This window comes from Anolis carolinensis, chromosome 4 (genome assembly GCF_035594765.1).
Source record: "Anolis carolinensis isolate JA03-04 chromosome 4, rAnoCar3.1.pri, whole genome shotgun sequence".
In the NCBI taxonomy this organism is placed as follows: Eukaryota; Metazoa; Chordata; class Lepidosauria; order Squamata; family Dactyloidae; genus Anolis; species Anolis carolinensis.
Window position 1 is genome coordinate 214,305,972 of NC_085844.1, and position 23,963 is coordinate 214,329,934.

The 23,963-nt window shown below is 40.9% G+C and overlaps 1 protein-coding gene across 4 annotated transcripts in view; it reads left to right on the plus strand.

The window, feature by feature from the left end:
* Positions 1–23,963, plus strand: part of LOC100559261 (rho GTPase-activating protein 39) — a 121,646-nt gene that overhangs the window by 91,934 nt on the left and 5,749 nt on the right. For all 4 annotated transcript variants that reach the window (XM_062978771.1, XM_062978772.1, XM_008109958.3 and 1 more), the window contains 7 exons: positions 8,108–9,422; positions 10,516–11,068; positions 12,812–12,901; positions 19,871–19,944; positions 20,858–21,057; positions 23,060–23,151; positions 23,597–23,766. In XM_062978771.1, coding sequence (XP_062834841.1) covers positions 8,108–9,422; positions 10,516–11,068; positions 12,812–12,901; positions 19,871–19,944; positions 20,858–21,057; positions 23,060–23,151; positions 23,597–23,766 — 2,494 coding nt within the window. The remainder of the gene's footprint in view (positions 1–8,107; positions 9,423–10,515; positions 11,069–12,811; positions 12,902–19,870; positions 19,945–20,857; positions 21,058–23,059; positions 23,152–23,596; positions 23,767–23,963) is intronic.

Genomic DNA, 23,963 nt, shown 5'->3' on the forward strand with positions numbered 1-23,963 from the left:
TCTGACCCCCTGTCAAAGGGCAAGACAGAGAGATCCAAGGCCCTAATCTAATAGCACCTCTTCTGAGAGAACTTAGTGCACATCCATCTTTCAATCAGCCCAAAACCCACCAACAACACTCCGCCGACACCGATGTCGGAATCAATAAGGTGCTCGGGACCCAGCCTCCTGGACCATATGCTGTTCTCGCTACTCTCATCAATGCAATATATTGAGACGCCACTAGCTATCTAACACCCGGAGAGGCAGCCCCAGAGCCGATTGCTTCGGACGTGATTCTTTCGCTCCAGAAGGCCCTCCTCTGGATCCTAACAGCTGCCCCGCATGGGCCTACTCCCGAAACCTCCTCTCGGGCTCGAAAAAGTATTTTTCAAAACAACAATTGGTCTCCCTCCCTCCATAGGGAAGGGCCTGACAGTTATATCCTTCCCATCCTCTAGATCAGAGGGGAAATTTCCACTGCTCTTCTCCGCAAGGATGAGATTTTTTCCCTCTACACTATTCCTCTTACTCTGATGGTAGATCCAATGCCTCCCTACTGCCATCCCTATGGCTCTTGTTCGGGCTGATGCCTTACTGGCACCCCCTATGGCTGCTATATGGGACCTCCTCCGTCGTCTCTCAAACTCTCCTAGATCCCCTCACTTCCCTAGGGCAATCGATCTAATCTCTGATGCCTACCCTTCAGAGAACACCCGAAAGAGGAGATGTTCTAGACCAAAGAAATTCCCCTCTTCGGCTAAAGTTAAAAAAAAAAAAAAAAAAAAAAAAAGACTTTCCCCCTGGCATCGAGTCTGGCCTTTTCCAACTCTCAGGGTTGCTTTCCGTCTCCACTTATCGGTCAAGGAGCCGGCGCTGTCCGTTGACACCGCCAGGGTCATGTGACCGACAAACCCCTATGGTCCATCATTTCCTCTCCGCCTAAGCGGTGCCTATTCACCTACTCACATTCGTATGTTTTTCTTTTTCAACTGCTATGCCGACAGTGGCTCGACCTAACAACGGTCGCTCACTCCGCTCCCCGGATTCAAACCCTGGACCTTTTGGTCTATAGCTTCAGTGGCCCAGCACTTTCACACACTGTGCCACCAGGCACTCCAAGATGAAGCTGGTACCTTCTCTAACATACGACTCACGGCTCCTCGGCTGCCAGGAGACTGTAATGTAATAAAATGAAATAAAACAGACCCCCCCCCCCAAAAAAAGGGGATAAAGACCACTATCAGCATAGAACATGGAATGCTAATCCCAACTCCGTTCTCATGAGTGCCACCCATCACTACACCGATTTAAAGTTTCTTACGTCTCCTCTCGACAAGAACAGCTTAATGTCCGAAACTATAGACAGACAGTCAACTCTCCGGCATGCCTCCTCACGTTTTTACCCACTATGGGTCATACATGGGAGCCTTAAACCCTCTTGGTTTTAGGTACTCCTTACCTTTACTCCGCCTCGGGATCCAAAGCCTTCATAAAGTGTCCCATGATGGGGTCCTAACTCTGTCACTGACTGCCGAGACCCAAAATCACTTACCAGACTATACATAAAACCATTCCGCAACCGCTCCTTCCACTCGCGGATGCGCCTGACTCCGATCCCAGGACTGCCCGCTGAAGGGCATACCGACGCTGATGACCGACCCATGCTTGATCAGGGTCCTCTCCTGACTTTCTTACACAGCCTCTCGTTATGTGGCTATATTAGTCTCCAAACCGTAGCATCTACGCATTAGATATGTGGATAACCATATCCCACAGTCCTGATCCACACTTCTCCTGCTCGGTCGACACTAGTTCCTTCCGAACAGCAGTCTATCCTAGTTGGCACTACTCGCTCTACTCTTCCGTTTTCCTCATATCTCCTCTGGTCACGGCTAACCTCCAGATATGCCCAACTTTAAATTGCCTTGGGCCCACCATAAAATCCTTTCCAACCACATGCCTGACACTAAATCAGAGCTCAACTATTGGAATCACCAGACATTTCGCAGATTGCGATTCCCTGCTTGTTCTTCAGACCGGACGAATCCGAAATATGTCCAATCGAACCCTTTGTACCAAAGGGCTTTTTTTTTTTCTTTTTGATTCATCAACAGGCGGCTCCCGCCCTTTTACATGAGTCAAATACTAGCCAACCCTTTCCTGTTACGCCCATGGGCTAGTACAAGCAGGAGAGCCACCATGCATGTTTTTTCTTCGGACTCAAGAGATCTCCTTACACCCGACCTCTACATTCCTCACCCTTGGTCTTCTGTCCGCCTCGGCGTCCACAGACTTTGCTCTCTCGTCGCTGGATACATGCTTCTTATCCATCTTCTGGGCCCAACGAAGCAGAGACCAGGTTTTTCCTTGCTTGCCAATCACCTGGTAGCGCCACTGCAAAATGACTATGTCAACCTCTACCCGACAACCCACTCCTGATTGTCAGGATGAATCCTAGGCTTGATGCCTTCTCACTCGGACGAAACACCGTCCAGACTCCTCGCTACCCCAAACCTCAGTTTGATATACTTTTCGAGTCACATCTCTCGTGACCGTCACCTCAGCCTACCACCCCTCAGAGTTAGGGGCCTGACGGGTGGATGATCTTTTTTCCCCCGCTTTTTTTCTGTCTTCCACAAGACACCTTACAGCCCTCGACATGGCTACTGCTTCCTTTTCTCCCACGGTACCGTCATACTCCGCACATGCCAACGCATAGCATGTTTGTTCTCAGCCCTCGTGTTGCCTATTACTACGTTTTTCTACATCTTCTCGATGGTTGGAGGGCCATCCTCTTCCACAACCAGACGACCCAGTCAATGAAATGTCTTCCCAAATTCTTCACCGCCAATGTCCATACAAACCGGGCGTGCTCGGTTCCGACCCAGCTATACTTCCCCATGGAATTACATTGGCCAGGAGCTTCGACCGCCACCTACCAGGCCGTTTCCCACCTCCTTCAGTCGCATCTCGCTTGACCAGAGACCTCCCATCCCTTATGGCCACCCTCCAGAGCACTTCGCTGGCCTCCAGATGCAGGGCGTCCATTTGCACCATCTTGATGACCTTCTCTTCGCAAATTATAGACTCAAGATGGTATCCCAACCACATGTGGTTCTCCATCAATCGGTGCTGGGCTCCAATTGTCCCTGAGATACCCCTTTTTCCTTATATCCGACTAATCCGGCTTTCAGCCTGATGGTGTTGTTTTCTTTTCTCTGACATAAATATGTCTAGTAGTTCATCCTACTACCAAAAGTTTATTGAGTTGCTGAATGCCAACGACACCTGTGGACTTCCGATCACTACTGACACTTCCCAGCAGTAAGTTGCTGGACAGCTCTATATGACAGCCAATGACTTGATATCTTCTACATGGCCGTGAATGACCTAACTTGTTAGTGGCTACCTCCAGCTATGAGTGTCTCTCATATGAAACATTCCTTTGCTGATAAACTGGCGCTCTCGTAAGACTTACTTGGCTCCTTTTTCGTTAATATATACAGTTGAAACAAATTGCTGGGCTTGCTTACTGGTGTCGGTTTGATGCTTGCCCGACCTTCCACAACCTCAGCTTGCTAGTCTCCACCAGTGTGCATTCACAGAGAACTCGAAGAAGAAAGATAGGTTGCTTACCTGTAACCATGTTTCTTCGAGTGATTCTCTGTGAATCCACACTAACCCGCCCGTCCTCCCCTCAACATCAAACCTCCCCCTTTCTACCGACTACTGCGGCTCAGGAACTGGGGAGTGCGGAGCCAGAGCGCCTTATATATGCTAGGGAGGAATGGGCGTGGTTACCGCCAAAAATTGAAAATGTAAAGCTTGGAAAGTTTCCGTTAGAGCCTGCGCAGGCGCAGTATACTTCACCAGTGTGGATTCACAGAGAATCACTCGAAGAAACATGGTTACAGGTAAGCAACCTATCTTTATTCAAGAAAAAAGGATCTTTGCTCTGTGTTCCTGTGTATCCAGCTTCAAGTTCCAGCCTTTCCTTGGTCTGTGTTTCCAGTTGGATTTCAGTGACTTTGCTGTTTGGTTTTTATTCTGGTCAAGACCCTTGCCTTGTGAGTCATCATTTGACTTATACCTTGGACTACCTTGGAGTTATTCCTGCCCTCTAGTCCTGTCTTCCTGTGGTTATCCTTGATTCATGCCTTGGAAATACTCTAGTGTGGACTATTCTTGATATCTTTTGGGACTCATTTTGATATCCAATTTGGGATTATGTTCTTGAAGTGGTTTTTATAGACTCTTGATTCAAGAAATTCAAATACCTTGCTCTTGTGGATTTAAACCTATTTTATTGACTCTGAACTTTATTTGCTTGTTCTTACTTATAACCTTCAATAAACAACTTGCTTGGTTATATTCTGGGGCTTTAGTGTGGTTTTGAGGTGCCTATGCAGCCTAGGGGTGCAACAAGAACTCAACTGAACTTTTTATTAGTATATATGTGATAAACTATTTACATTTAATGCTGCCACCAGTTCAACTTCAAGCTATATTATCTAACATACTAACAAGTGTTGCCGAAGGCTTTCATGGCCAGAATCACAGGGTTTTTTTGTGTTTTCCGGGTTGTATGGCCATGTTCCAGAAGTATTCTCTCCTGACGTTTCGCCCACATCTATGGCAGGCATCCTCAGAGGTAGTGAGGTATACTAATAAGGCTAGTCTTACTGCCTTCATTTTATCTATATACCTTAGGTTGTTGTTTTTATTTATCTTCTGTTTTATGTGCATACTGTAATAATACAGGGATGTAGTTTTTGTGCCTTCTTGAGAGGATACTTTCTATACTAAAAATACACAAAAGTTTAATGATATTATAATTCGTATCAGATTTAGACATATTTGTTAGCCTTGAAGAGAAATCTTACATCCAGCTATTGCTAGGTATTCTTTTTTGGACAAATGCATTAGTTCAGAATGAAATCAATAATTAACTTTCTCTCTTTCTCTGCTCTCAAACTCTCCCCCCCCCCCCCCCCCACTACCACCATCATGGCATGAGATTTGTGAAATAATTATTGTCTTTATTTGTGATTTGTTGGGTCTGAAAGACAAACTAGTTTCTTACCAGCAATTTGACTTTCTCCTATGACTCACCTTTACCAAGCTGAAATCACTACCCTTTGTTGTAGTCCCTACCAAAGATGTATAGGAATAAAATAAATAATTGTTACTATGAACACAGGGAAGGAAGCAGGTGTTGAACACCTGTGTTTTTGTTCATTAGAGGAGCATGTGCTGGGGAGGGGTTTCCCAAAAAGAAATCAACTTTACAAATAGATTTTTTTTCTTTGTAAAAAGTGACCGAAATCATTATAATCTCTTCAACCACATCATACCCCGTCATCTATGGCAAAAATCTGTTTTTGTTTTCTTGACTGACCACTGGAAAATAGGGCTGTAAAACACACTTACTGTTCCAAATTTTAAAACTTGGTACTTTGGTGCTTTATAGAGTCACACCTGTAGAGTTGTCTGTGGGACAGGAGACAAATGTTCTGTCACCTGCATTTTCCTGTTGTTATTATGATTGATTATTTTCCACTCACAGACTGTAATAATCCTGGCAGAAACATAAGAAAAGCATATATAGTAGTTTTAAGCCAGGAGCTGATATATATGGGCTTATATATTTACTAGCTGTGCCTGGCCACGTGTTGCTGCGGCTTATGGGAATAATTTCTTGGCCAGGTGGAATAGCAGTGAATAGCCTTGCAGCCTCAAAGCCTGGCTATTTTCTTCTTTTGGGAATCTTTGTTTGGTGAGCTGGAATGCAAAGGAATAGGCTTGCTGCTTGGAAGGCTGGGTACTTGCGTTCTAGGGGAATGTTTTTTTGAGCTGCTAGAATTGCAATGCATAGCCTCACTACTTCAAAACCTGGCTGCTTGCTACCTAGGGGAATCTTTGGTTGGTCAGATTCAATAGTACAGAGAAGTATCGCTGCTTCAAAGCCTGGCCGCCTTCTACCAAGGTTAATCCTTTGTTGGTCTGGTTGAATTTCACTGAATAGCCTTGCAGCTTCAGTGCCTGGGTGTATAATAGCTAGGGGAATTCTTGTTTGGTAAGCTGGAGTAGCACCCTCAATCAAAGAGCCACTTTGAAGCCTGGCTACTTGTTTTGTAGGGGAATCATTGTTTGGCCAGCTTGAATTGCACTGAATAATCTTGCTGCTTGCAAGCCTAGCCACTTTCTACTTTGTGGTTGCCCAGGTTGAATGGCAATTAATAGTCTCGGTGCGGCAAGTATGAATGCTGCAATTAGTCACCTTGATTAGCATTTAATGGCCTTGCAGCTTCAAAGCCTGGATACTTCCTGCCTGGGGGAATCCTTTATTGGGAGGTGTTAGCTGACCCTAGTTTTTTTTCCTGTCTGGAATTTCCCTGTTTTCAGAGTGTTGTTCTTTATTTACTGTCCTAATTTTAGAGATTATATTGTTCTGTATTATTATACTACAGTAATTATTATATATTATATTTATAAACTTCTATTATCTGCTTAGAACTGGATTATATGAGGCCCCTTCTACACAGCTGTATAAAATCCACACTGAACTGGGTTATATGGTAGTGTGGACTCAAAATAATCCAGTTCAAAGCAGATACTGTGGAATATGTGCCTTGGCATTCTGGGTTATATAGCTGTGTTGGAGGGACTTGAGTCTACACTGCCATATAATCCAGTTCATATCCAATAATCTGTATTTTATAGGCAGTGTGGATGAGGCCCAAGTACATTCTGCCTGTGCCCTGGGCACCATTTTGGCTGAGGGAATTGCTAGGATACGAAGTGGGCTGGGCCTAAAGGGGGCGGGGCCTACCTTTCTGAGCCGTTTCTAAAGGGGGAAAACAGCTCTTTCTCATCCTCTAATTTGGGCTTTATTTTTCTAGGTTTTTTTGTTTGAAAGACATAGACTGGATGACTATGTCTTTTGTGGCCAAATTGGGTGTGATTTGGTTCAGTGGTTTTGTTGTTTTCTCCATAGTAAAATGGCACATTACATTTGTATATATATATATAGAAGATTATTGGATTTATTTATGCTTATAAGGTAACTATTTATTGCTGTGTTTGGATTTGTTTTTACTGTTGTATTTTTATATTGTTTGGGCATTGTCCCTTTGTAAGCCGCCCCGAGTCCCCTTGGGGAGATGGGGCAGGATATAAGAATAAATTATTATTATTATTATTATTATTATTATTACGAAATACAATAAATTAACTAAATAGGCAAGAGAGGTGTGATTTCTAAAAGAGGGGGAAAACAAATGGAAGTAAGATTGGCCTAAATAGTAACAGAAAGCAAAAAAAAAAAAAAAAAAGACTTGCTACAGTGTAGCAGTTGGATAATTATTTGGGGATGGGAATACAGCGGATTGTTAATTGCTCCCAAACTATCTCCCAATTCAGAGAACTTTACGAATGAAAACCAGTCCAATCAATAGAGAAGAAGTTATTTTTTAAAAACCCAATACACTGCTCCAGTTCCCAAGATTCCATGGGAGTAAAAGGGAACATATCTTTCAAGTCTAAAGGCCCTTCTGTTTTGAAGGGTTCCGGCTGCTAGATAGCCCTGGTTTCAAGACAAATCAGTCCCCTCCCCTTCCAAGACTTACTTTCCTCCTTCTTTTCCATTTTAAAAAAATTGTTGTTTCTTGAGCTCTTGACCGGATCCCCAAGAAGATCTTTCTCTTTCCCACTTGCCTAACAACAGTTATGTAATTTATTTCTTCCTTTCCTAATCCTCCACTTTCTGAAGCAGCAGATGTTCCTATTTCACTGAATCTGAGAAAGGGAGAAGGTGCCCATCCTAGTGAATTCTAATGACCTATTTCACTAAATGATATTTTTCATCCAGTGTTAATTGGAAAATCTAGTGAATTAGATGATACTACTAAAAGAAACCTACCAAAGGTATAACTTGATGAGTTAATTTGAAAGTTATTTTCTAATTTAAATGCATTAATCATCTTGAGCACCACTGTCGCTAAAAGGCAAGATATAGATATACACCACTTAGGAATTCAGATAGAAATTTTATATACTGTATGAATCTTGTGTAGTGCTTTTGCTTTGTTATCATAAACATTGTGTTTCAATTTTTTTTTTGCAGAGATACTCCTACTCGATGGCAGCCTTTACCAGGCACTAAAGCAGCCATGCTGGTCAAAGTCAACAGTCTGAGACAAGTGAATTCTTCTTCAAGCAATTCACTTCAAATGCAGAGCAATGCAGAAACCAGCAGTCAGAAATCTCTGCTGCCAACACCAGTTGTATATGCCCAGCCTCAGTCTGTAGCACCAAGCGCATTGGCTCCAAAACTTACAGCTCCAGTTGAAACAAAGCAGTCCATGCAAATTAAGAAGACAGAGAATGGTGGTTTTTGTCTAGTGTTAACTAATGGACTCCCTTCTCACCCTCCTTCAGGGAGTCAGACACGAACACCACAGCCTGCATCTCCAAAGTATGCTTCACCAGCACCAATATATGATGAGCCATCAATTGACTCCCCAATTTATGATGAACCTCCTGTAGATATGGACACTGGAAATGCAAATGTGAATGGGATAACACCACAAATGTCACCAAGCAATAGCTTAAAAAAGAAGCCCCAATCAATTAAATTATTACAGCATCCAAGTATGCAGCAACACCAAGCTGGGAAAAAACATGTGAGAAGCCCTTCTGCAACAGAATACAGCCCCGTCGGAAGAGAATATATTAAACATATGGTCAACATTGATCAATCATCCAAAAACACTCACTCTCCAGTGATGATCATTGAAAGCGTTGCTAAACCTCAGCTAGGGCAACTTATTTCCAGGGACAGCTTCAAGCAGTCTTGGAAAGTCTTAGAAGCAAATGTTCTCAAAAATATGGAGGCCCATCACTGTCGGCAGAACAGTCTTCAAGTGCAAGAATATCCTACAGTTATAAGTCAGCAAGATTCAGGTTACTCAACAGGACCTTCTCCAAGCCTGAGAAAGAGAAAAGGAAGACGGCAAGCTCCAGGCCAGGGAAGGCCCGGCTCTGTAGGCAGTAGCAGTGAACTCAGTGCTCTGAACGATAAGCTAATTGCAGAGATGCGGGCTGTGGTGAATAGGTCTGCTGCCTGCAGAGAGAGTAAAGGCAGCTTAGATGCTGAAATGCTGGAAAATGCTAGTTTGCCCGAGGTCAATAAAATTAAGTTTCAATCAGAACGCTTGAAAAAGTGTAACAGCAGGAGCTCAAGAGATGATGTGACTTCTAGTAACAGGTCCTTATACAGGCCTAGAATGGACAGTAGGGCAAGTGTCTCGAATGACCCAACCGTACAGCAAGATACTGTGAGGCAAAAGAGAACCTATGAAAAAATAGATTCTTTAGAAAAGAACATGGCCAGTCAGACAAACCTGTCTTCATCAGACAGAGCACAAACGTCACCCCAGGTATCTATTTATCATAATTAGATTGCTTTAGTAGAAAGAAAGATGTTCTAAGATGATAGAGATGGTTGAAGCTTCTGGAAATTGTTGGTTGATTTGTTCCAATGTCACAGAACAATGATGGGATGGTTGTTGTGGTGGTAGTGGTAGTGGTGAGAACTGAATGAAAAAGATATTATTAATCAGGAGGTCAGTGTTACTCTGTTAGCATTATTTAGGAAAGAGTGTTTTTTATATAAATCCATGTAGCTGGGAGTAGATCTGACATCTTTCTAGATTACTGAAGGAGCCACCTCTCTTTGGGCATCAGAAACTCATTGAGCTGGAGATAAATTGGTGGGCAGGGATGCTCAGTGAAACATACTGAATTCTTTTTAGATTTGAAACATTCCTACTACTTCTTTGTTCTTATCTTATGTTGAGCCACCGTTGTCTGCTGCTTCCAAATTGTGCTTTTGTTCTGGGTTTATATCCTATCTCCAAATTCCTATGTTTTAAGGTTTGTGGTTTTCAGTGGTGTTTTTACACCAGAAGGATAGATTTCCATTCTTGCCCATCCCCCATCAATAAATGAAATAAACATGGATGTATGCTGTGCTACAGAAAGCAAGATGGAAAGTATTTTCTTAGTTGGTTGACCTTCCATATTGGCTGTAAGTTAAAGTCATTTGCCATTTTTAGCTTTGCACAGAGGCTATAGCTCCACATAAGCGAAGCAAAAGAAATAAAATTACCATTAATATGTTTATGTAGAATTCTCAGGTCACTCTTCAGTACCAAAATGAATACCCAAGAAAAACACTTTTAGAGGGAAAGTTGGAACTTCTGAGAACCTGTTAGAAATAAGAAGGGTAGATATGGGTTGAATTTTGCAGAGGGTGAAATCAGAAGTTTGGGAGTGGGGATTTAATGCATTGTTTAGATTAACAATGTTTTACATAAGAGATAAGGTTTCTAAGTCTGAAATAAGCAAAGCTTTCTGAAATGGTTTTACCCTTCCTTGGGGATGGATTAATTGTTAGCTATTCTGCATCTGAAAAATGAACAGCCAAGATAATTTCTTCCCCTGTAATATTCTATCTGTTCTCCATTGCAGTCTGGCACAATGGGATCTGATTCCCAGCAAGAAAACAACGACCAGCCTTCTACAAACATGGGCTATCAATTTCCCTTCCACACCATAAGGAAGCCAATTTCTCAAAGTAGCATGGCTGACTGGGCTTCCAAAAACTTAAATATGCACACTCAGGGTATATTTCGCCGAAGGCTCTCCATTGCCAACATGCTGTCTTGGAATGGCGGCTCCATCAAAAAGCCAATGCTCATCACCAGCAACCATACCATCAAAAAAGAAGCTTGTGAAATGTTTAAATTGGTACAGATCTACATGGGGGATCGGCAAGCCCGGATGGACCGAGAACATGTGGCTTTGATCACCATCACCAAGTGCTGGACCATTCAAGGTTTACGGGATGAGCTATATATCCAGCTAATCAGACAAACAACAGACAATTTGTGCTACCGAGGCCTAGCATGGGGCTGGGAACTCATGGCCATCAGCCTGGCCTTTTTCTCACCATCGCCTAAGTTCCAGTCTTATCTGGAAGGTTACATCTATCGTCACCTCAGCCAGGTCAATGATGAAAACAGTAAGTTCCTTACCCACCAACATGAAATGCAACAGCAAATACAAATGAAATATAGATTCTGTTCAAGCTCTGCTTTCATTCACCTCAGTCTGCTAGAAAACATAGACAAAAAGCAATGTATTAATAATTTGAAATATTTGGCACTGGAAAATGACATTAATAGGCCAAGGTTAAGGTAGTAAAAGTACTTTAGTTCAAGTGGTGAACTAAGTAGCAGAGGTCCAGTTTAACTAAATGAAAAGCCTTATATTTTTAACAAGTAGAAATGTTCAGATTCTTCCTAAGAAACTATTATAAGGATTCTAAGGGTCATAGCAATAAGTATAAATAATTTCTATCACTCGTCTTTTTTTCTAGATCACAGCTAACACATAACTGAGAAAATTGCTAAATCTGTTTTTATGTTGCTCTGTTTTCTGAATACACATTTGGGAAGTTGATGTCATATTGCTGAAAAGCTGAAAAATCTCTTTTCTCCAAGTAAAATTGTGGAGAAAATGTATTGGGTCCTATTTCCCCCTCACCATGCACTGTGTGTTCTGAAAGCATTCTGTATTCTGAGGAAAATAAATTGTTTTATAAAGGATAGAAGTAAGTAGAATGCTTTGTCAATCATTTAGAAAAGTAGATTCTTTTTTTTATCTCCATAGAGTGAGATTATAGGAGCCAAAGGATTAAATTCAGTGCGATCGTAGTGGAAGTGTGCTGTTCCCCTCCTCTGTTCCCAGCAGTCCATTATGTAACCTGAAAATCTAGGGTTTCATAGTCCACTTGAATAAATTGATGGCCTATTCAACCTGTAGCCCTCCAAGTGTTTTGTACTTCAGCTCCCAGAATTCCTGAGCATTGAACAAGCTGGTTAGGGCTTGTTGGAGTTGGAGACCCAAACACCTGGAGGGCCACCAATTGAAGAAGCCTTGCCTATAAGATTGTGGGGAGGGGGGAAATCAATTTGCTACCTGACTTTAAAGAGTTTACTTAAATTAACCAATTATTTGAATTAGAAAGTTGATAAAGAACACAAAGAAATTCATTCCAAGATTTCTTTACATATAGAGGTGTACTTTTGAAAGTGTGGGAATAAGTCAGTTTTGTTGTGATCTACACATTAAATGAATTCACACTAAGATTCACAGCATCTCTCTGTAGCTGAAGGATACCCTGACAATTATAATTCATCTGTGAGCTTTTTCATCTACTATCTACATCCTAGGTTAGTATTAAAGAAATTGGTACAGATTTCATTATTTTGTAATTTTTCTTCCAAATTCAGGAGGTTTTTTTACCATCAGTTATTAATTTTAACCTTGGAAAATCAATAATGAAGCTATTTTGGCTATCATTCTTTGACATAGCTTGTGATTCTCTCCATTTTTCTTACATGAGCCATAATCTTGGAAAATATTAAAGGCTGGGAATTCTAAATTTGTCAACTGAGGTTTAGTCAAAGAAATTGTATATGAAATAATGTTTTACATTTTGAAACTTATTTCAATTTAATTGATTTAGTATTCAGCTTGCTCCTCAAACCCATGTTGCTGAGCTTGATGATTTCTGACAAAAGAGCAAAAACAGTGTAGCACAAACCTTTTGTCAGGAAGTACACAGAGCTGATTTTGTGATGAGTAAATTCAGTAAACACAGGCCCTTGCTCTGTCATGGCTCACCATGTAAAGGTGGAATTGATCAGACACCATTTTATGTTTTTGCCATCACTCAATCAATGATGCTTTGAATTTTCAGTTACACACCGCATTAAAGAGCTTCTGGATCTGAAAAACAAAAAGAACTCAAAATCCAGGAAAAAGAGGAAGCAAAACACAGAGGATGAAGGTAAAAACACCCTGGACTATGAGGAGGGCTAATGATGAGACACAGTTATATATGTCTGTGTGTACTGTAAATTTCAGGTATAGTTGTATGTGTTTTATTGTAGAAAAATCAAATCCAGGGCTTCTGCAAGCACCAACATTTCAGGAATGGAGAGAAATGCAAAATTGCTGCTGGTAAAATTTGTTTAAAGTCTGATTTATTTAAGTTGAACATATTTCCAAATAAACATGTGTGCAGTTGCAACCTTGTTGAAACAATCTGTATTCCTTCATCCTGATGGCATTAGTTAATCATTGGCTCTTAACCACAGAGAAGTCCAGCGGAAGAATTAATTGGGTCATATGCTTTATTTCTCCTCTGTGTTTAGAGTAGGGAGCTTCTTCACCCTCCTTTTGGAGCTTGATCAATCTGAATTAATTATGTAGGTGATACTAATTCAAAAACGACTAAGAAGATTTACTTTACCACCTTACTTAACTCTAGACGAGCAGCTTTTCCCGCTGGACCCTTCATTTTCTTTTAAATGAATTGAATTGAATTCTATTCATATAATGTTTTAGAACTTAAAGACTCTATAGAAGTCCTTTCAGATGGCTTTGCGTCTCAGTATGTTATCTGGGTACTGAGTGTAATAATATTGTTGTATGTATATAGACTGAGTTGCTCCTGCTTCTGTTTGTCTCTCTTAATTTAAAAAAAAGATATTTGTCTGTATCTGATGAAAGTAACCCCAAAAAAGTCACAAGTCAGAAAGTCTTAATGACTTTCTCAATGGTAATAAAAATACAATAAAACCTTGCTGGATCAGCCCAGCAGTTTATTCCTACAGCCGCCATTCAGCACGCTCACAGGCAGTAAGTGAAGCGAAAAGGCCTATCACAATATTGTCTCCCAACAGCTGATGTTTTGATGTTCTGAAGTATGATGCTTTTGATCCTAGAAGTAGTATATAGCTATTGTGACTAATAGGCACTAATACATAACTGTTATTCTCCATGTATTTGCTAAACTCTCTTTTAAAACCAAGTAGGCAGTCATCACAGCTTACGGTTGAGAGTTCCTCCATTTAACTCTGTTTTCTTCTGTTTATCTTAAATCTCTATCTTTTAATCCACATAATTGGTTCTGATATTTCCAGATTCTAGGATTATCAACAGAATGAAAATTTTCTCTCTCTTTCTCCATATCATACATAATTCTATACTTTTCTGTCATGTTTCTCTATTCTCCCCTTGCCATTTTAATAGGTTCGGAGGTCCTTTTTTCATAGGCAAGTTACTCCAGTTCTCTATTCCTTTTGCTAGTCCTTTTCTATGTCATTTATATCTCTATAATGGCCTTTTTGAGATGAAGCCCTCTAAAACCATGGTTGCACAATTGATTTATATATAACTTTATAATACTGGCAGTTGTATTTTCAGTTCTTGTGATACCTACTCACACTTTTCACAGCATACTCATATCACCTAAGTGACTTCCAGTGTATTTCCTGTTTTTAAAAATATGCTTCTCCTGGACCTTAAACGGGGGCAAAATTGTGAAATAACCCCCTCTTCTATGAAGAGCATTTTGATTTTTTAGAAATTTTGTGGGGAGGCTAGGAGTCCTCAAAAATGGCTTCATGTAGTCCAATTTCTGTTTTACACTTAGGTTTGCCATTTGCCATTTAGGGGGAATCAATTTGGAACACGGCCCAATTCTTCTTATTGTAATCATACTGAAATAATTTTGTGTCCCCCGGAACTTGGCTGCCTTGTTTTTAATAATACCCAGTCTACTTCAGCCTTCTTCACTCTTGCTTTTGTATGAAGACCCTGTTTCTGGAAGTGCAGTAGAATAGAAAGTTCTTACAACATGGAATTCCTAATCTAATTGAAAATTTTGTTTATGTTTCCTTAATGCCATCAAAAAACACTATGGCAACAAAAGTCATAGAATCATAGAATAGTAGAGTTGGAAGAGACCTCATGGGCCATCCAGTCCAACCCCCTGCCAAGAAGCAGGAAATTGCATTCAAAGCACCCCCGACAGATGGCCATCCAGCCTCTGTTTCAAAACCTCCAAAGAAGGAGCCTCCACCACAGTCTGGGGGAGAGAGTTCCACTGCCAAACAGCTCTCACAGTCAGGAAGTTCTTCCTGATGTTCAGGTGGAATCTCCTTTCCTGTAGTTTGAAGCCATTGTTCCGCGTCCTAGTCTGCAGGGCAGCAGAAAACAAGCTTGCTCCCTCCTCTCTATGACTTCCCCTCACATATTTGTACATGGCTATCATGTCTCCTCTTAGCCTTCTCTTCTGCAGGCTAAACATGCCCAGTTCTTTAAGCCTCTCCTCATAGGGCTTGTTCTCCAGACCTTTGATCATTTTAGTTGCCCTCCTCTGGACACATTCCAGCTTGTCAACATCTCCCTTCAACGGCGGTGCCCAGAATTGGACACAGTATTCCAGGTGTGGTCTGACCAAGGCAGAATAGAGGGGAAGCATGACTTCCCTGGATCTAGATGCTATACCCCTATTGATGCAGGCTAAAATCCCATTGGCTTTGTTAGCAGCCGCATCACATTGCTGGCTCATGTTTAACTTGTTGTCCACAAGGACTCCAAGATCTTTTTCACATGTACTGCTGTCTAGCCAGGCGTCCCCCATTCTGTATCTTTGCATTCCATTTTTTCTGCCGAAATGAAGTATCTTGCATTTATCCCTGTTGAACTTCATTTTGTTAGTTTCGGCCCATCTCTCTAGTCTGTCAAGATCGTTTTGAATTCTGCTCCTGTCTTCTGGAGTGTTGGCTATCCCTCCCAGTTTGGTGTCATCTGCAAACTTGATGATCGTGCCTTCTAACCCTTCGTCTAAGTCATTAATAAAGATGTTAAACAGAACCGGGGGCAAGACGGAACCCTGCGGCACTCCACTAGTGACTTCTTTCCAAGATGAAGACAACGCATTGGTGAGCACCCTTTGGGTTCGTTTGCTCAGCCAATTACAGATCCAACTAACCGTAGTTTTGCCTAGCCCACATCTTACTAGTTTGTTTGCCAGAAAGTCGTGAGGGACTTTGTCGAAGGCCTTACTGAAATCTAGGTACGCTACATCCACGGCATTCCCTGTATCGACCCAACTCGTAACTCTATCGAAAAAAGAGATCAGATTAGTCTGGCATGACTTGTTTTTGGTAAATCCGTGTTGACTATTAGCAATGACTGCATTTGTTTCTAAGTGTTTTCAGACCACTTCCTTAATGATCTTTTCCAGAATCTTGCCTGGTATCGACATGAGGCTGACCGGATGGTAATTGTTTGGGTTGTTCTTTTTTCCCTTCTTGAAGATAGGGACCACATTTGCCCTCCTCCAATCTTCTGGGACTTCTCCTGTTCTCCAAGAACTCTCTAAGATAATTGTCAGTGGTTCTGAAATAACCTCAGCTAGTTCCTTCAATACTCTTGGATGTAGCTGATCTGGCCCTGGAGACTTGAATTCGTTTAGAGCGGCCAGGTGTTCCTGGACAACTTATCTCCCTATTTGGGGTTGGATTTCCCCGAATCCTTCATCCATTTCATGTTGCTGAGGTTGAAGATGGCTTTCTTTTTGTGAGAAGACCGAGGTAAAGAAGGCATTGAGCAGTTCTGCCTTTTCCCTGTCCCCTGTCGCCATCACCCCATCTTCTCCTTGCAGAGGCCCTATCGCCTCCTTGTTCTTCCTTTTTCTACCAACGTAAGCAAAAAAGCCTCTTTTTTTGTTTTTAATGTCCCTGGCAAGCCTGAGCTCATTTTGCGCTTTAGCCTTGCGAACATTTTCCCTACAGGAGTTGGCTATACGTTTGAATTCTTCTTTGGTGATTTCTCCCCTTTTCCACTTCTTGTGCATGTCTCTTTTGAGTTTTAGCCCGGTTAGAAGTTCTTTGGACATCCATTCTGGCCTCTTTGCACTTGTCATATTTTTTTTCTTTGTTGGCACTGTTTGCATTTGCGCCTTGAGTATTTCACTTTTAAAAAACTCCCATCCATCCTTAACTCCCTTGTCTTTTAATATTGGCGTCCATGGAATGCCGCTCAGTATTTCCTTCATTTTTTGGAAGTCAGCTCTCTTAAAGTCCAGAATGCGTGTTTGACTTGTATTAGTTTCAGCCTTCCTTTGTATGGCAAACTGCAGGAGCACATGGTCACTTGCCGCTAAGGATCCAACGACTTCTACTGTATTGATCAGGTCTTCCACATTTGTTAAGATTAGATCAAGAGTTGCTGATCTCCTTGTTGCCTCTTCTACCTTCTGGACCATAAAATTGTCTGCAAGGCAAGTGAGGAATTTGTTGGACTTTGTGCTCTTGGCCGAGTTTGTTTTCCAGCAGACATCAGAATAGTTGAAGTCGCCCATGACTACTATATCTCTTCTTTGTGCCTGTTTGGCCAGCTGTTGACAGAAGGCTTCATCAAGGCCTTCATCCTGGTTTGGAGATCTGTAGTAGACGCCCACGACGAGATCTTTTTGAGTCCTGGTTCCCTTGATTCTTATCCAGATGCTTTCAAGCTGGTTTCCCGGATTACAGTCTTGCATTTCTTCTGCAATGTAACTGTTTTTGACATATAAAGCTACTCCCCCTCCTCTCCCCTTGGTTCTACTTTTGTGAAAGAGTTTATAGCCCTCAATGGCTACATTCCAGTGATGGGAGTCATCCCACCAGGTTTCAGTGATGCCTATGACGTCGTACGTGTGGTGCTGTGCTAAAAGTTGGAGTTCGTCTTGCTTATTTCCCATGCTCTGTACATTAGTATAAAGACATGTAAGCCCCTGTGACCTTTCCCCGAGCTGTTTATTTAGGATTATTGTGCTCTCGGTACTTGGTCCTTGCTGTGTTTGTGCAGCCCTCCGTTTAGGCTTTTGGCGGTTCCCTGTGGTTGTGGGTAATACAGTGTTTGCCAGGCTGTTGTTCCCCTCCCCCAGTGGATCTAGTTTAAAGTGCGCCTGATGAGGTTTGTGAGTCTGTGTGCAAAAAGATGTTTTCCTACTTGTGTGAGATGCACCCCATCACTTGCTAGTAGGCCATCCTCCTGGAAGAGTAGACCATGGTCAAGGAAGCCAAAATGCTCCTCTTGACACCATTTTCTGAGCCAGTTATTGACCTGTACTATTTTTCCGGCCCTTGTAGAGCCGTGTCCTACAACGGGGAGGAGGGATGAAAAGATCACATGTACATTATACAGTTTTAGCTTTGTTCCCAGATCTCGAAAATCATTTGTGATCTTTTGAAAAGTATGCCTAGCGGTGTCATTGGTTCCTACATGAATCAACATAAGGTGGGGAGGGTGATGGGGCTTTAGGAGCCTGCTGAGCCTCTAAATGATATGGTGTATTTTTGCCCCTGGGAGGCAGCATATTTCTCGAGCCATCCCATCTGGTCTGGAAATGATGGCTTCCGTTCCTCTAAGGAGGGAGTCACCTACTACCAAGACCTGTTTCCTTTGAGGATTGATAAGGTCCCTTTTGTGCAAGACAGTGTGTATGTCCCCTGAAGAGTGTTCCTGTTGAAGTAAATCAGGTAGGTAGTAAAGTGTTGTCCTCCTCTTCAATATCCCCAGTGCATTCATCAATGACAATCCATTGAGATGCGTCTGAGAGCCCATCACTCTCCCAAGGATGTTCCTGTTGCTCCTGGTCTACGATTGGGGATGGAGCATTTGCATGATTACATAAGTGTGAATGTGGTGATGCACTGTCCCCGTCAGGGCTATCCCCTGCGCATTGATCAAGGGTGGCCCACTGAGTGGTATCTAAGTAACTGTGGTCCTCCACAAGATGTGTTTCCTGATTGTATGTTAGTGGTGTAAGAATTCTGAATCTGTCATGCTGAAATAAATTGGATTTCAATTAGAAAATAAATTATTTAGGAGGCTGGCCTTTGATTTCCAACATGGAATAAAAATTCATTAATAAGAATCAGTTGATATGATACCAGACAATTAGTTGAATCCGTAATATTTCCAGAGTAAGATGTTCATGTCCTGAGATACTAATCACACCATGGCCTTTTTGGTGATGCTGATTTGCCAGTCTCCATCAGCTGTACTTCACATTTGTCAGACACACAATCTATGTATGATGTATCAGCAAATAGAAAGTATTTTCAGTGGCAAAGCATTAGGGTTTTTTTTTAAGTGTTTCCCATTCTTAATCCCATCAGTGAAATAAACTCTTGAGCAATAATGCCTCTGGCAGTAAAATTCAATTAGTAATATGGGGCATTCTGGCTGGCAAATGCTTATATGCTATTGCAGAGCGCAGCAGGGAAGTACAATATTGAAAGTTATTTCACTGAGGAACAATTATCTAAGGAAATTAATAGGTCACCATTATATGTAGAAATCACAGCAGAAGCTGATGCTATATTAAAGGTCTGCATTGTGTTGCCACATAATGTAGGGCAGAAACTGTTATCTGTTCACGGTGTTTTCGTTTATCTTTTAAATTAGAGAAATTTGTGATAAAAAGGGACTATAAAATTTTGAAACAACTACCTCGCCATCCAAATATTAAAACAAATGTGTCACAGAATGGAAATCACAGTGGGAAAGGTTGTCTTTCTCAAACAGATGAGGATTTCTAATTCAATTTTGCTTTGAAAACAACAACAAAAGAAATACAGATAATGGTATAGATTTTTGGGGTAGATAGTGATGTTTATAAGCAAAGAAAATACACTATCACTGCAACATATTTGATAGTTGGTAGAAAAAAGTACTTTGAGTGCTTGGCTGACAAAAGTTTTATAAAGAGATACAATGTTTACTATAAGTATGTGTTACTTGCACAGTAAAACAGTAACAGACTTTGCTTAACATTTATTTTCCTGAGTGGGGGAGTTTGAGTGTCAGTTATAGAAAATCTTAAGAAATGTGTGTAGTGCAACCATGTTCTCCTCTCTGAAATTTTCCAGTGCCATTCTGAGGTTGTTTACATTTATTCATTTCTGTCTACTAGGCCTGCCGATCAGCACTTATGCCAGATACTGTTACCGAAAACTGCAAAAGGTTGCAGTCACTGGAGGCAAAAAGGTGAGTCAGTCATGATATTCATATGTAGTTTTTTAAGTGAATTCTTCCTTTATCCTTTTTACCTTAGGGTTCTTTATTTGTTGCTGTTATTCTGGTAGATATAAGAATTATTGATTGGATAGATGCATACATTCATTCAAAAACTGTGGTAGAACTGGAAATGAATTATCTGAAATGTTCTATTTGTCTTTTTTTTTTAAAGGCATGAGTCCTTAAAATATTAATCTGTCTTGAGTAGTCCTATAAGAAATAGATGTGAAGTTGTTCCAATATTCAAAATTAATATACAACAGTCTTGTAATCTGTACACATGAAGCACTTATTCTAGGAGAGATAATATGTCAACCTCTTTCAAACACACTATAGTAAATATTAAACAGAATTTGCTAGTTAAAATGAAATAAGAAACTATTTGATCCAGATCTCAAGTGAAAGATTCCAAACCCCTCCTTCTTTTGACCATGCCATAAGGATGACTTACTGTAATGTCCAAATGCAGTTTTAGTGCCTGTCTCCCAAGTTGATTGCAAAGAGCCTTGGGTTGAGTGTATCCCTAAAAATAGCCAGCCAGTATATATACCTCTTCAAGTCTGAGCATGTAACCTTTAATATTGTCTTGAATTTTAATTATTAGATTCTGATTTAAGTTTGAATGAAAAGTTCAAAGAGATGAAACTTATTCAGCTAACTATAAAGTTGGGACCCAAACTAATCACTTCTGTAGAAGATAGCGCTGTTCATTTGGAATCACCCATTAAACTTCAGTTACCCTTCTGTTAGAAATCTCCTTTCTCTGAGATTCCATTATCCCATCTTCTTTTCAGAGACTACCTGAGAGCATTCCCTGTGATTGATGGTTCTATGCAGTATCCAGTAATTGCCAGTTAAACTTTATTGTTTGTTTTGTGTATAGGGTCTCCGAAAGCCTACAATTGAAGAGATAATACATGCCAAGAATGCTATTGTGACACCTTCACTGTTTGGCAGCTCTCTGGAAGAAATCATGCTACGGCAGCAAGACATGTTTCCAGATCACAAGCTGCCTTGGGTACAGACACAGCTATCTCAGCAAGTTCTAGAATTGGGAGGAGAACAGACTGAAGGAATATTCAGGTGAGCTTAGCTATAAAGCTACATTAATTATTATTGATGCTATCTACATGAAATCTAGCATGTATTTGGCCACACAAGATTTTTCCTTCAAATCCACATAGAACTGCATGCTTTGAAGTCCCAGGTACACAAAGAGTGTCAGTTCAGGAAGTAATATCTGCACAACAGCAAAATAATTTGTGAGAGTTTGTACTTCTCAACATTTACTTCTAAACAAATTGTTTGTGCTACTGCTTATACATTTGCATCAGGACAGATTGAAATGGAAGCAGCAAGATCAAGACTGCCCGCTATTACAAGAGTGGTTATTATCTGAAGTTTCAGATACAACCCAAGAATGAGCCATTGTTTCTGAAAAGGTGAAAGGTGAACAGCAACCATTCCAACTCCAGCCATTAAAATATAATAAGCCAATTGCAGCTATTTAAGTTTTCATCTCCAGCTTAATTCTTACATTCCCATCTTGATAGGATGTTCTATAGTAGGTCATGGCATCAGCCTTTTACCATACAAAGCGCTTTGGCCCTTTATATTTACAGAAATGCAAACATTGCTTGTGAAAATTGTTACCTCACCAAAATTTTACCCATTTTATTGAATAGTCGTGTTAGCTCTGGTTAACTTGTTGAAAATATGCATTAGCAGAGCAGTTGTCATAGACATTTTCTGTAAGGTTCAAACAGTTTCACAAAGCCCAGCTTGAACACCAGTGGAGTGGGGAAAAAATACAATCAATTGGAAGTCCTTGGTTAACAGATCAATCTAGGGAGAAGCTCTGTAGCAAATGAACTGTCTCAATTTCCCCTCTCATTGACTATTGATTTTCTTTGCTTTCTAGCCATATCAGAGGACGCTACAATTTCTAGTCTAAAAAAATGCATGGTCTAATGGGAAGGGAGGTTGCTCTAAACTCATCAGCAGTTTTGTCCACATGTTTTCTGTGTTTTTCTCTCCTTCTTTTCCAGTATTTTCACCTTACCAATGAATATTCAATTTATTGCTATCTTCTCTGTAGATAGATGTGATGGGAAAGATAAATTGTGGGAAACACATAGGTGCATCATTCATATTTTTCCTGAGGCTTCTCCCATTCCGTTTCTCACACTGAATAGATATAACTCTAGGCTGCTGTTGTTTTGCTTTTTGTTTACATTCTGTCCCAAAGATGCAGAGCAAGGAACCATATCTGGAAATAAGTGACAAATGCAAATAACTCTGCAAAAAAAGTGACAGGAGTGACAGGGCTCATTGGCTACCAGTGGCAATGCTGCAAACCAAATTCTGTCACATACTCAAAGAAAAAAGGATCACTTAAATTATTCTGATTCAGATTCTGATTAATAACTGCCAAGAAGTCAGTATCATAGTTGTAGAAAATTAATTTCTTTGTGGTAGCACTTATCTCTGCTACTGCTAACACTCCCAGACAAATACATATGTGTGCGCGTGCACACACACACACACCAACATTTTGATTGTACTAGTGTGGCTTATTTTGATAAATGCATTCTTGGTGTTGATCATTATGTGTTTAAAACAATATTATGATGCACAAAAGCGAAGAACCAGCAAAATATGAGGGGTTGTTTTAATTTGGAGAATTATGGAAAATATTGGGGGAATAAGAGGAAGCACAAAGAGGTCAGGGAGAGTTCCATATGCTTAGTTACCATGGTTTACTGATTAACTATTGAAATGATAAAAACAGAAAATTTGGGGGAAAAGCGAAAATTCAGGGGAAGTGGATCTAGAGTGTCATGAAACTAGAATTCTGGATAGAACCTTGAATAGAATCCCTCCTTGCAGCAACTTTTTGTTATCAGGTTCATTTTTTTCACATCAGCTTTGGTATTCTTATCAAGCTAGTATGTGTCTGTCTGTCAGAGGTGCTCCAATGAATGTATATAGCCTCATCTGTGCTAGTACCTCTTGTTTCTGGAACTATGTGATTCATGACTTTCATTACTGGATTTTATTTCTGGCTGTTTGTGTCTTCTTACAGAATTCCTGGTGATATTGATGAAGTCAATGCTCTAAAACTACAGGTGGATCAGTGGAAGATTCCTAACAATTTGAGTGATCCCAATATACCAGGTATGGAGCAGCTACATAGCTATGTTGAAAGGCCTTATGATTCATTTAGCCTGAGAATTTGGATGGAGCTTTCTGCTGGATTAGTGTGTCTGTATATCTTGTGTTTCTTTGTTCACATTTCATCTTCTACAGAACTTTTAGTACTTACTTCTGAAGCCAAGAACAGTTGCTGCCCATTTCCCTTCAGTATTTGTGTTCTTTAATTTTCAAAGCTCTGAGGCTGTAGTTCTCAGTAAATTAGATGATAGTATCTTTCCTGTGAAAAAGAACAGAGTCAGTTGTCTAGTTCAGTGTGAAGAGGATGATATTGTGTTCTTTGTGAAAGATCCATTTTGGAACAGTAACTACCACATGTCTTGCCAAACAGCAGACACATCCTCCAGGCTAAAAGAGTTCATCTGGTATGCCTTTTTAAAAGTTTCTGTTTTTCTTCTTGTTCTTGAAGCTTCTTTGCTGAAGTTGTGGTATCGGGAACTGGAGGAGCCTGTAATTCCACAGCAATTCTACAAAGAGTGTATCAGCAACTATGAGAACCCCGATGCTGCTGTAGCAGTAGTGGACCTCCTGCCAGAACTCAACAGATTGGTCTTATGTTACCTCATTCACTTTTTGCAGGTATATACAGTCAGAATTTCATTCCAAAACAATTACACTAGAGTCTCGTTTATCCAACTTAAACTGGAGGGCAGAATGTCGGATAAGCGAAACTGTCTGATAATAGGGAGGGTGGCAGAAGAAGGAGCCTCTTCCCCTGTTGCTGGAGACGAAGTTCCTCCTCCTCCTCCTCTCCCTCAGCAGGCTGGCTGTTGAGG